This window comes from Anolis sagrei, chromosome 5 (genome assembly GCF_037176765.1).
Source record: "Anolis sagrei isolate rAnoSag1 chromosome 5, rAnoSag1.mat, whole genome shotgun sequence".
Classification (NCBI taxonomy): Eukaryota; Metazoa; Chordata; class Lepidosauria; order Squamata; family Dactyloidae; genus Anolis; species Anolis sagrei.
Genome location: NC_090025.1, coordinates 31044574 through 31059008, shown reverse-complemented (window position 1 = coordinate 31059008; position 14435 = coordinate 31044574). Strand labels below are relative to the sequence as shown.

The window sequence follows — 14435 nt, the reverse complement described above, 5'->3', positions numbered from 1 at the left end:
TTCAACTGCGGTGCCCAGAATTGGGCACAGTATTCCAGGTGTGGTCTGACCAAGACAGAATAGAGGAGTAGAATGACTTCCCTGGATCTAGACACTATACTTCTATTTATGCAGGCCAAAATCCCATTGGGTTTTTTTTGCCGGCGCATGATATTGTTGGCTCATGTTTAACCTGTTGTCCATGAGGACTCCAAGATCTTTTTCACACATACTGCTATTGAGCCAGGCGCCCCCAATTCTTCACATTTCAGTTTTTCTGTCTAAGTGGAATATCTTGCATTTGTCTCTGTTGAACTTCATTTTGTTAGTTTTGGCCCATCTTAGTTATGTTTCAGCTACACTCAATCCACTGATACCACATCAACTAATTAAATCAACCAAGACTCTCTCTCCCTCTCTCTCTCTATATATATCTCAAACCTTGATTTTGTCATTTTACTATATTATTGTATACAATGGGTCCTGAGGATCCATGAATTTTGGTATTCATGGGGGTCCTGGACCCAAACCATGGTGGACACAAATGGCCAAGTGTATCTCTAAAATTTGAAAGTGAAAGAGAAACAACATACAGTGAAAGAGCACAGAAGAGTCTTTTCAGGCACACCACCACTGGGTAAATGATGTGCTGAGGATAGCAAGGAAAGCTATTGACTTTGTAAATGTGTTGTGCTGAATCTACATTGGATGCTTGGCAGATAGATAGGAAAATAAATGTGCCGTGCAGAATGGTCCATTTCCCTTCCTTGCTGATAAAGCTATCGACAGCTGCCACTGGCAGCAGAGTCATGACTGTAAAACTTAGATAGAAAACTTTCCTAAAGTTTTCTTTTCTGCACCAGTTATTTGGCAGAAGATCACAGGGGCAGCTTGGCCATATGATTTTTGATTTTCCTTTTTGCAGTTGGCAATGTGCTTTGGGAAAGTGGAAGTTGAAAGGTAGCAGGGATACTTGCAATTCTCAATGGGTGCGTGGGATCTTGATTTGCATGTCCAGGAGTATTAATTTTGTTTAAATCCCACTAAATAGATTCTGTTTCCATGCACAGCAAGGCAGGGGAGGGCTTGTTTATTTTGAAGCTAGGCAGATTTTCAATATTTATTCCCTTGACACTAATCACATCTGCTGTAGCAGATGGAAAGGGAAGCTATATCAAAGCCTGCAACATAAGATGATTCTTTCCTTTCCTGTCATGAGGTTGCAATCATGCATTGAGCTCACTTTTCAAAAGAAGATGCCCATATATCCAGTTGGCCATATTTGTGCAAATTACATTTCCTCATAAAGGGAGGGGATGAGCTGAGTTGTCAACCTCCCAAACTTCTCAACTGTGGCTAAAAGCGTCTTGACTGAAAGTTATTAAAATGGCCATCTGAGAAGTATGTTTATATATGTTGTTGAAGGCTTTCATGGTTGGAATCACTGGGTTGCTGTGAGTTTTCTGGGCTGTATGGCCATGTTCCAGAAGCATTCTCTTTTGACGTTTTGCCTGCATCTATGGCAGGCATCCTCAGGAATTGTGAGATCTGTTGGAAACTAGGCAATTGAGGTTTATATATAACTGGAATTTTCAGGGTATGAGAACTCTTGTGTGTTTGAGGCAGGTATGAATGTTGCAATAGGCTACCTTGATTAGAATTGAATAGTCTTGCAGCTTCAAGGTCTGGCTGCTTACTGCCTGGGGGAATCCTTTGTTGGGACTACGATGTCAGACTACACAGAGAGGCCATTGAAATCCACAAGCATGTGGACAATTTCAAGGAGGAAACCATGAAAACGAACAAAATCTGGCTATCGGTATTAAAAAACTAAAATCAGGACAGTAAATAAAGAATAATATTCAGAAAACGGGAATTCCAAACATGATTCAATCAGGACCAGCTAATGCCTTCCAACAAAGGATCCCCCAGGCAGTAAGCAGCCAGACCTTGAAGTGCAAGGCTATTCAATGCTAATCAAGATGGCCAATGGCAACATTCACACCTGCCTCAAACAGACAAGAGTTCTTTCTCCCGCCTTGAACATTCCACAGATACATAAACCCCACTTGCCTAGTTTATAACACACCTCACAACCTCTGAGGAGGCGAAACATCAGGAAAGAATGCTTCTGGAACATGGCCATACACCCCTGAAAAGTCCCGGCAACCCTATGTTTATATACATGAAAGCTCTCTCTCTCTCTCTCTCACACACACACAATTACTCATAAAGCTTTCTTCTTTTTTCCCCTGCTCTTCTCTTCCTCCTTTTTACCTGTGCAAGATCTTCTTTTAATTTATTATACTGGTCCACATTGAATCTGGATTTCTTAGATTTCTTGTGAAAGTAGTGGAGGAACTGCCTGTCCCGAATTTCTGGGTAAATATAATCCTGAAGAAGAAAGGATAAGATAACACGGAAACTGAGATCTAGAACATTACTGATAATATTTATATATTTATCAGTTATTAGGAAACATGAAAAAATAAGTTAGAGTTCAATCTGTTCCCCATTTTTTTAAAAACTGGAAGACAGAAATACAAAGTACCATAGAAAACAGATTAAGTACATTGCAGTAATGCCAACTCTACTATAAAACACCTCATAAGGTAAAGGTTTCCCCTGACATTAAATCTAGTTGTGTCCAACTTGGAGGCGTGGTGCTCATCTCAATTTCTAAGCTGAAGAGCCAGCGTTGTCCGCAGACACCTCCAAGGTCATGTGGCTAGCATGACTGTATGGAGTACAATTACCTTCCTGCAGAAGCGGTACCTATTGATCTACTGACATTTGCATGTTTTTGAACTGTTAGGTTGGCAGAAGCTGGGTCGAACAGCAGGAGCTGACCCCACTTACTGGATTCAAACTGCCAACCTTTCAGTCAGCAAATTCAGCAGCTCAGCAGTTTAACCTGCTGCACCACCAGGAACACACCTCATAGTATTTCTAGAAAGATAACATTGTTTTCTTTAAGTAGAATTAAAGAACGGATCTGCACATTATGTATCTGGATACAGTTTACAAAATTTCTACCTTGGCTTTCTGCAAAAAGTCTAATTCTAAGATATGCAATTAGAAACCAGATCTTAATTAAAACCTAATAAAAAACCCAATAAGAATACCAAGAACTGGCCGCCAAAATGAGACAAGCTTATATGTCAGAGAGTCTGCCAGAATAAATATGTCTTTGCTCGATAGAAAGCGAAGTACTTTTCAAGACATGGTAATGTGTTGTTTACCCCAAGGGATTACTCCCATCATCATTTTTCCATGAAGGCATTCTCTGCATTGACCCTTTTAAGAGACAGAAAGATTATAGGCTGCCTTTGTGGTCTCTTTCACATTTTTGGTTTTGCATCCCAAGATGCCACAAAAAGCCATAAAAAGATACATAGATGATATGGTTATGTGGAGATTGTAAACATCAGAAGGCACAAAAACACAGACTCCCAGAAGCAAAATATGGCAAATTAACCCCTTGAACAGCAACCATACAACTACAGGAAGCCTGTGGACATCAGTAAAATCAGGATTTCCTTGCAATACAATCATTGCTAGGATAGTTTTTAAATAAATGCTCACAAATATATTATGACAATTAAGCATACTAATTTTTGCATTAAAACTCACCTGCTTAGTCAGTACAAAGTAAGCATAGAATGCCATGGCACTTCCATAGGTGATAAAATACGTGACGGGCTCCATGATATCCCATGAGTACACCCACCAGGTAAGCCATGCCAAGGCTCCACCTTGAGTCGACATTAAGGCTAAACCAATCCACAGAAGGCGAGAGGTCTTGGCGTCAACAGCTGCATTGATTCCAGCCTTCATCTAGGAAGAGAAAATCCACATTACATCCCACATTACACTTCCACAGAGTACACCAAATACAGAAGCGTATTCAGCAACCCACCCTTTCAAGAGGGATTTGGAGTCAGCCCAGCCACATTGAACTAATTTCCCAGGGGCAAGCAAAGATGTATTACATTATGAAGTCAGCACTCACAACAGGAACCATGAGGAAGATTTTATACATTTCTTCTCAATGTTCGAGAAGAACATTGTGTTCTCTTGACCTCACCCAGCAAAGATAATCTTTTAATTAATACTGAAAACTTTAAATACTCAATCAGCTGAAATAATTGAAGATCACGACAAAGTGGAATCGAATAAGAATTATTTTCCAGACCTGCTCTAGAGGTAGGAGTTCTTCTTTCAGAACTTCCATTTTTTGCATCAATTCTCTCTCTCTTCTCATTTGATACTCTTCTAAATGAAGTGCTGCAAATAATCTGTGAACCAGAGACTTGATATCATCCATTTCTGTAGCATGTTCTGTGCTTATTTTATCTGAAAAAAGAATGAAATTCATGTCATTAGGTAAGTTTGGAGATTCTTGGCTACCTAGTCACCTCACCTGGCTTTTCCTTCTGTCCCTAATAAAGGGTGATAAATGCAAACTGAGTTAGGTTATGTGTAAACACCCACACACATTTCAGTTGCTGCTATTAATTTTAGAGGTCCGAAGTCAAGGTCAAGCTTCTTTGGAGATTCAAACAGTCTTGGAAAAGCAAGAAATAATTTTAATACTCTGTAGCTTTCCTCTAGCTTTTATTTAGTATAGTATGAAGAAATAAGACATTAATAAAAAATAACATGTAGCCATTTTTTTCCCATGTCAGGAGCGACTTGAGAAACTGCAAGTCGCTTCGGGTGTGAGAGAATTGGCCATCTGCAAGATGCCTGGATGTTTTACCATCCCGCGAGAGGATTTTCTCATGTCCCTGCATGAGAAGCTGGAGCTGATGGACAGGAGCTCACCCCGCTCTCTGGATTCGAACTGTCAACCTTTCCATCAACAGTCCTGCCAGCATTGCACCACCAGGGGCTCCCAATGTAGCCATTAAAATTAAACAATGTAAATAATCGTGGAAATATAATATACAGATTATAACAGAAAGAAGTGTTGACATTGATTAATATTAATTAATTAATATCCAAATTGCATCTATTTCTCAAAATCAATAAAAAGGCAGGTATTTGAAAAATAAGCTGTTCTAGGAGGAGGATATGCACAATGCATAAAGGGCTCATTAGCATTCAAAACAAGACATGCACATGTGCAATTCCTGATTTTACATAGGAGTTCAGCCAAATTGTATAGAACAGTCCCTTCAGAAGACAGCATAGCTTCCTCAGTTTCTAGCAATTGAAACACCAGCAGCAGATAATGGATTTGGAACTATTTCTCATCAATAGGATCTCACTTATCTATATAACTCATCAGAACAATAGGAGGCTTTGAAGGTATACATGCAAGGGTAATTCCAAAGCATAGAAACATCCAACTCTGAATTCCATAGGGACAACTTTAAACTTATCTTATGATTAATAGACCTAAGTCTCCAGATAATTCTGGGATGGAAAAAGTATTTTGTACCTTTCAGTGGAGGGTGTACGTTATATTCGGAACCATTCATGCAAAGTTTGAAGTCATTCATCAACAGTACTTCCATCAACACTGAAGTTGAAATCACATTGCCATCTGCAGAAGTAAACAAATGTTATCATTGTTGTTTATATACTGTTTTTTTTCTCTTAAAGAGACTCAAAATGGCGAAAAGCAGTAAAAACAATACAATATACAGAGTGTTTCAAAATTATGGACCCAATTTCAAAGTAGCATATTTCTCAACATGTTATAATTACACAAAAAGTTACAAATTGTTTGATGAGTTATCAAGTTTTACTAACCACTTTGAGCCATTAATAAATCTAAAAAATGACTCCAGAAATGGAGAATATCTTGATATGCCTTATGTTGTGGAGCAACCCCCGGTGGTGCAGTGGGTTAAACCCCTGTGCCGGCAGGACTGAAGACTGACAGGTCGCAGGTTCGAATCCGGGGAGAGGCGGATGAGCTCCCTCTATGCGGGGACATGAAGAGAAGCCTCCCACAAGGATGAAAAAACATCAAATCATCCAGGTGTCCCCTGGGCAACGTCCTTGCAGACGCCCAATTCTCTCACACCAGAAGCGACTTGCAGTTTCTCAAGTCGCTCATGACACGACAAAAAAAACCCAAAGCAAAACCATCTCGTGAGTGAGTGAGGCTAGGGGCTGTTTTGTGTGTTACAAGAGGCATCAAGTGGTAATCATTTGAAACTCTATGTCCCACCCTTTCAAGGGTTAAGAGTTTCATTCATGGACAGCTTGTGGTTGCAGATATACAGTGGTTTCAAAATAAGTCTATTGTTTTGAAATACCCTATACAGTTTAAAACCAAGCAGCTATAAACATTAAACAGATTTGCATCTATAACCCTGCCCTCCTGCTGTGCTGCTTTCCCCCACTCTTGTTACTTTCTGCAATTACATGAAGTGTAGCTTTAGAAATGCTGATTTTTCATTGAGTGGAAAGTGGGAGGGGAGGACAACTACCAATATGTCATTCCAGAAAGGTCAGACTTCACTGCATAAGGTTGGCTCTGGGGTTGTGGAGCAATCAAGGGCAAATGACAGGATTTACCCAGTAACAGTTAGGGACGTGTTCATTGTGGGGAGGTGACTGATCAGAAATGGATATTGAGGGAGCTTGGAAAGCAAAAATAAATGATTTTTAAAGAAACATTTGCAAAGTTAAGATAGGAAACTGCCTGAAAACAAAATCTGCTTTATTGTTCAGCTTGAGAGGGGTGCCTTGTGATGGATCATATAGCACATAATTAATAAGCATGTAGACACAAGCTGATTGGACTTTTGGGCACACACGTGGTTTACCAGAAACCACCTGCTTTCAAAGACATGACAGTTAAATAGAAACTTAAGTACTACGTATGAGCACACCTCACTCAATCAGCTTGTAAAGAAAAACCCACCTGATTTATGAAAATTCACATGTTATGTAAGAAACAGAAACTAAGGTATAAAAGCCCACCCACTGTATGTTCTGGGTGGGCAGTTTCACTTTACCTGCAAGAGCAGGGACAGTTCACCTGTTTGGCCAAACAAATAAATCTGTCAGTTCTTGTGGGTTTTTTCGGGCTATATGGCCATGTTCTAGAGGCATTTCTCCTGACGTTTCACCTGCATCTATGACAAGCATCCTCAGAGGTGAGGTCCTCACCTCTGAGGATGCTTGCCATAGATGCAGGCGAAACGTCAGGAGAAATGCCTCTAGAACATGGCCATATAGCCCGAAAAAACCCACAAGAACTGAGTGATTCCAGCCATGAAAGCCTTCGACAATACAAATAAATCTGGTTTGTTTTCACCTGGACCAATCTGTTTATTTTCTCTGCCTACGCCTTCTGTTATCCCACATCTTCACAAATTCATTGCAAACTTGGTGAGCCAGCAGTGGAAGAGTCATGTGAGAGGAAAAAGAGTGGGGTCACTTTAAGACCCACTCCATGCTCACTAGGAGGTAAAGCGGTAGCCACGGTAGCCACGCAACAGGGAAGGTGAGGAGAAAGGGCACCCGCAAATATAGACTGCCTGGGATTCAGAGGGAGTCAGGGATATTGAAGGGCGAACTCAAAACCACAAGAAGGGGCATGTCACACACATTTTCCGTGCCAATTTGTTACCCGAATCACAATGTGAATGTATTGTCATTTTGAACTAGCTTAAAAGAGGCAGTAATAAACATTTAATAACCAGTTTCGAATCTAGTTTGTTTCTCTGTGTATCTGTCACAACCCACACTGGCATTTCCTTATTGGATGCCAGGCATCGGGATTCCTGCTGGGTTTCTGATTGCTGAAGCTGCAAACCAAATACGGCAGTTTTCTCTTTTCCACCCACTCTATTGGGTACGCAATCTGGCACAGTATCATTTAAATGGGAGAAAATAATTAAACATTTATATACTAAAATATTATCTGTCTTCCTGCTGTTTGTTTTGATCAATGGCCAAGCATTTCCAAAGAAAATTGCACTTGTGTAAAAAGCTGAAAAGTGTTAACGCAAGTAAGATTTGAGAGTGTTTCTATATTCTGAGAAAAGACAAAATTCATGTTTAAGAAAATAAAAGTCAGGACTTGTTAAACAAAATGTTTACTTTAAAGCATCATGCAGATGCCTAAATGCCTTAAAGGCATCCCATTCCATCTGATCTTGGAAACTCAGCAGGGTCTGTACTTGGATGGGAAACTACTAACAAATACCAGGTGCTATAAGCTATTTTTCAGATAAAGGAACTGAGAAAACCACCTCTGAATATTCCTGGTTTTAAAAAATTGCATGAAATCAATGCAGTTGCCATAAATCAACAGCCAATTTGAAGGCATATGCACACACCCTTTTACGCTTGTTGCAATATTAAATTCCTCTGCCCTAAAGCTTAAAAGACAATGGGGGAATAATGATAACAAGCTCCATCACTAGTTCTTAGCCACACTCATGTTCTGCACAATAATTTTCCATTTAATGCTATGTGCACGTTAACTGCCAACCCGGCAGATGTCACAGCTTATAAAAAGTACAGAATAGAAAATGAAGCAAATCTGCAAGTGTGTCAAGAATGATCACATCTGAAGTCAGCTAATCTCTTCTATATAAATTGCTAGGGTGGATGTTAACACGCTCTTGTCCTTTCTAGCACAAGGAGCTTAGAGTGCAGTTCTCAAAACTATTTTGTGGAGTCCACAGGCTCTAGTTAACACTTGCATTGTATGGCTGAGATCCTACATGATGAGATATAGGCATGAGTAGGGAACTCTGTCACTGTAGCCATGACTTCTGACAGATTCAAGCCCCCTGCAAACTATCTTAGAAGCTAAGCAGCCGCAGCAAATAAAGGAGATTCTAGGTATAGGAATACAGGGTGCTAAACAATGCATCCTCCCAACAGTGAGGCACAGTGTGAGAAGCTGCAGCAGGGACTCCCTGTGGTGCAATCATTCTTATGAAAGTACTTACATCTGCTCAATTTTTATTGCCCCTGGCAGCTCTATAGTTTTTGGGGATCTTGTAGGCAAGGTTCCCTTGGGTGCTATGCAAAGCTTGAAAGAGGTTACATTTTAAATACAATTCCCAGCATCCCTCAGCCAGAAGTTATGATGGCTGGGGGATTCAGAGAATTGTGGTTCAAAAATGAAATCTTTCTCCTTTTGCACTCCTTCATTTCTATCACTGTCGGTTTCCTCAACAGCAAAATGAGTCAGTAAATGGAAAAAAAATCACGAATGGCAGGGATAAACTGTGCACATAAGAAGATACGACACTGATATTATTTTAAAGAGACTGTACCAATATTTACACAATATTGTTTGATATCACTGTGAAATTGAACAGTACAACATGTCTATATAACTGCATGCTGAATTCTATTCTTGTTTATTTTCTGTATAAGTGGTATTTTCATTTGTGTGTACATATTCAGGAACCCATTTATATTATATGGATAAATTGTGACCAAGGGTTGTGAGATGTTGGGCTGGAAGGTTGCCTTTAGGAGATGTAGTCCAACACTGTTAAATCCTGATGAACCTTAATCCTTGATATGACTTATCTTACTAAAGGGCGGGGGGATGAATGTATAGGCTTGACAAAAAGCCTATTACATTATGCATGTAAGGAGTTGTGAACTACCTTTACTCTGAAGATGATAGCAGCACTATACCTGCAGTGAAGACTTCTACCTTTTCGATTGCATTGTCCTCCCTTTGTAGGTCTTGCAAGAAGTCTCCCACAGTCATTCGCATTGGCTTGATAGTAAACTGGCAGCGTTCCTTCCTTGAGGGCAACGTAAGGGTGATCACAGGCAGTCCATATTTATAATTTATGGTCACTTATGGGGGAGAGAAAAAAGATAAAATTATGATCAAATTAATATAAATTATATATTAATTTATACACACTGCAATATACTGACTGTATAGCTAGGGAGGGAGATGATGCTGGATTTCATCCAGCTATGCATAATTCATGCTGGGAAATCAGAATTGGCCAGACCTGTTAGCTATCAAGTTTCAGAATATACAAGTTCTTGCTTCAGAAGTTCCCCACATAAACTTCTGAAGATGGTTCCACTGTGCAATGTCACATCTTGTCCAAGGGGTGTGGATATTAGAGTCTAATATAATTTGTTGCTTTAAGTGACTTCATGTTGAATCCCACTTATGGCCCCCCTATGTTAGAGTTTTCTTGTGAAGTGTTATTTAGAGGTGATCTGCCATTTTCTTCTAGTTAGAGAGTGTGATTTGTTCACAGCCACCCAATGACTTTCCATAGCTGAGTGGGTGTTTGAAACGTGGTCTCCCAGAATATTTAGTCCATAACTCAACCATTATATCAACAACAACAACAACAACAACATGCTTATTCTCGCTTCATGTCATTTATATTATACAAAAAGCCATAAATCAGTGGTTCTCAACCTAGGGTCCCCAGATGTTTTTGGCTTTCAATTCCCAGAAATCCTAACAGCTGCTAAACTGGCTGGGATTTCTGGGAATGGTAGGCCAAAAACATCTGGGGACCCCAGGTTGAGAACCACTGCCATAAATATTTAGGCTTCAGAAGAACTGAGGAACCACAAAAATATGTAGGCTTTAAGTTGTCAACCAAAATACAATGCTTAAAATCTATCTTGTGACTGTTCTTCTTGATTTTAATAGTTGTTACCTGCCACACAGTTTTAATTGTTTAGAATAAAAACAAGAGTGGTCTTATGCATACACTGTGAAACAATGAGCTAATGTTGCACTACAGTAAGCAACCCCGCCGCCTTTCTCATTGTTATCTTCTATACAGCTTGATATACCTTGTGTAGAACAGGGTGTGAGTTTCTTACTTGTCCAAACGTATCTCCAGCTAAACATATCTCCCATTGCATAGGTTAAGATCATCGGGGGAGGCCCTGCTCTCAGTCCCACCATCCTCGCAAGCGCGGCTGGTGGGGATGAGAGACAGGGCCTTCTCAGTGGTGGCCCCTTGTCTGTGGAATTCCCTCCCCAGTGACATCAGATAAGCCCCCTCCCTCCTGTCCTTTAGGAAAAACAAACAGTGAGACCAAGCATTTGAACAGTAGATGCAGCAACCAAGAATGAGAATGAGTCTATGATTCTATGTGACCAACAATGGATTAACCTGGATTATGATTTTGAATTTGTGTGATTTTAAATGAATGTGTTCATAATTGATGTTTTAAACTCATTGTTTTAATTATAACTGTTATTTATAAATTTGTGTCATGGCATCGAATGGCTGCCTGTTGTGAAGCCGTGCTGAGCCCTTCCTCAGGGGTGAGGAGGACGGGATACAAATATGTGAAATAAGTAAATAAATAAAATGGTATGTGTACATGTGACAAGAGCAGTTTCCATAGAACCCCTCACTGGACCTACAACAAATGGATTTCCCTGTTAGAACCATATCCAACAGGAAAGCTTACCATCAGATGGCACCAGTGTGCTATAAAGCGCTCTGTTGTGATGTCTTGTGATTCCAGTTCCTCTCAGGCACAGCATCTGCAAACAAGATTGATTATATGTCAGGAGTTTTCAGATGAATACATTCAAGATAAAGGCTGTTTCTAATCTGCCTTAGAGACCACTGTGTGGGTTAGAAGGCCAGATCTCCATCGAAGAATTCCCCTTTTAGAAGAAACCTTGTTAAAGCCTAGGCAATATGCAACAGGCAGAAGTGTTTATTATGTTGTGGGAAGTAGCAACGAGACAAAGATCAAAGGTTACTGAGTCACTTTTATCCAACAGATTGCAAAGATTTCTGAAAGTTATTCTAAAATAAAGTGGCAACGAAGGCAAATCGGACAATGTAGGACTATGAAGTCGCTGGTCACAGATAAAATTGTAATGGAGTGAAGAGAAAGGGGGGTCAGGGGATAGTTCCATCTTGTCTTCTGCATAGGTCATCAGTTGGGGACCTCTCCCCCCAACACCAACCGCCGCTCTGGGGCAGAGTGAAGAGTGGGGAGGCCAGGGGACAGTTCCATCTTGTCTCCTGCATAGGTCATCAGTTGGGGACACCTCCCCCCAGCACCAACTGCCGCTCTGGGGCAGAGTGAAGAGAGGGGAGGCCAGGGGATAGTTCCATCTTGTCTCCTGCATATGTCATCAGTTGGGGACACCTCCCCCCACTACCAACTGCCTCTCTGGGCCAGAGTGAAGAGAGGGGAGGCCAGGGGACAGTTCCATCTTGTCTCCTGCATATGTCATCAGTTGGGGACCTCTCCCCACAGCACCAACTACTGCTCTGGGTCAGCGTGAAAAGAGGGAGGGCTAGGGGACAGTTCCATCTTGTCTCCTGAATATGTCATCAGTTGGAAACCTCTCCCCCCAGCACCAACTGCTGCTCTGGGCCAGAGTGAAGAGAGGGGAGGCCAGGGGACAGTTCCATCTTGTCTCCTGCATATGTCATCAGTTGGAAACCTCTCCCCCCAGCACCAATTGCTGCTCTGGGTCAGAGTGAAAAGAGGGAGGGCCAGGGGACAGTTCCATCTTGACTTCTGTGCTATGCTAATAATATAATGTAATATATTATATTGTATATACATATAATATTTATAATATTATAATGTAATACAATATAATATCATATTATAATTATATATTTTATTACATGTAATATTACTAATAATATTACAATATAATGGTATAGTACAATATAGTAATATATAATACTGATATTGTACTATGCTAATAATATAATATATGTATATATATATATAAATCTTGTAAGCTGCTCTGAGTCCCCTTCGGGGTGAGAAGGGCGGCATATAAATGTCGTATATAAATACATAAAGAAATGAATCTTAAACAGAAAAATATGGGATGTAAATTCCAAGGTAAGATCAAGAAAGTTAACAGCAGGCTCTAAACATTACAAAGTAAAATTCAGAAACTCTTAAGTCAAATATTATAAGGCTTCTCTAGCATGACCCTGGGCTATAATAAGTCTTATCATTTCCATCTAACACTATCTGGTCTGAGGTTAATGGAACTGTAGTCTCAACAGATCTAGAAGGTATCAGGTTCAGCAAGATTGGTTTACACATTTTAAATGATACCTGAGATTCAGGTTTTAACCTCCGCTGAGTATTTCAGCCTGACTTACACAAGTAGACAGTTGAGATGATAAACGGGGAAGACTAGGTATGGCACTTTGTAGTTATGGGCAGAAAAATTGAGTTTAAATATAACTACATACAGCCCTGTACCCCCTGGTGGTGCAGTGGGTTAAACTGCTGAGCTGCTGAACTTGCTGACCTTAAGATTGGTGGTTTGAATCCAGGGAGCAGGCTGAACTCCTGTTGTTAGCCCTAGCTTCTGCCAACCTAGCAGTTCGAAAACATGCAAATGTAAGTAGATCAATAGGTACCGCTTCTGCAGGAAGGTAACGACGCCCCATGCAGTCATGCCGACCACATGACCTTGGAGGTGTCTACGGACAACGCCAGCTCTTCAGCTTAGAAATGGAGATGAGCACCACCCCCCAGAGTTGGACACTACTAGACTTAATGTCAGGGGAAACCTTTAACTTTACATACATACAGCCTAAGGCTTTTCCTTAGGAAAAGCAGTCTAAGTAATGATCAGGTTTGAGTGCAAAAGAGACTGCTACATATTGAATGCCTACTGTTGTTTAACCAGTTCTAAATTCCCCAGGTTCCTCTCCTTTGCAAGCTGGCAAATGCATTTTAACTAGCAGCTCAGTGTTGTGGAAACTGTGAAAGAATAAGGACAAAGATAACACATGCTGGGGAGGGGACTTAAAGAGGCAGGGGACTTAAAGTGTTATGCCTAAAGGCCTGCCTCCTCCTTCTGCCCCATTGGTAAAGTACAGTATGACCTCTTTGCCTGCAGGACTGGTAATAATAATAATAATAAAACTTTATTTATACCCCAAGCAATGTCCAGTCTCGATAAAATAGTAAAGAGTAGAGACATCACACTGGCAACAAAGATCCGCCTAGTCAAAGCCATGGTATTCCCTGTAGTAACCTACGGATGTGAGAGCTGGACCTTAGGGAAAGCTGAGCGAAGGAAGATAGATGCTTTTGAGCTGTGGTGTTGAAGGAAAGTTCTGAGAGTGCCTTGGACTGCGAAAAGATCCAACCAGTCCATCCTCCAGGAAATAAAGCCCGAATGCTCATTGGAGGGAAGGATACTAGAGACAAAGTTGAAGTACTTTGGCCACATCATGAGGAAACAGCAAAGCCTAGAGAAGACAATTATGCTGGGGAAAGTGGAAGGCAAAAGGAAGAGGGGCCGACCAAGGGCAAGATGGATGGATGGCATCCTTGAAGTGACTGGACTGACCTTGAAGGAGCTGGGGGTGGTGACGCCCGACAGGGAGCTCTGGCATGGGCTTTTCCATGAGGTCACGAAGAGTCGGAGACGACTTAACGAATGAACAACAACAACACCATCTCTCCGAAGGGACTCGGGGTAGCTACATGAGGCCAAGCCCGTGAAATACAAATAC

General features: G+C 40.9%; 1 protein-coding gene across 1 annotated transcript in view; it reads right to left on the bottom strand.

Moving 5' to 3' along the window:
* The window catches only part of MCUB (mitochondrial calcium uniporter dominant negative subunit beta), a 99128-nt gene that overhangs the window by 1198 nt on the left and 83495 nt on the right, over positions 1-14435 (bottom strand). Inside the window, exons 2-7 of the mRNA XM_060779104.2 lie at positions 11383-11458; positions 9610-9777; positions 5426-5530; positions 4175-4335; positions 3613-3816; positions 2257-2373 (exon numbers count right to left, since the gene is read on the bottom strand). Coding sequence (XP_060635087.2) covers positions 2257-2373; positions 3613-3816; positions 4175-4335; positions 5426-5530; positions 9610-9777; positions 11383-11458 — 831 coding nt within the window. The remainder of the gene's footprint in view (positions 1-2256; positions 2374-3612; positions 3817-4174; positions 4336-5425; positions 5531-9609; positions 9778-11382; positions 11459-14435) is intronic.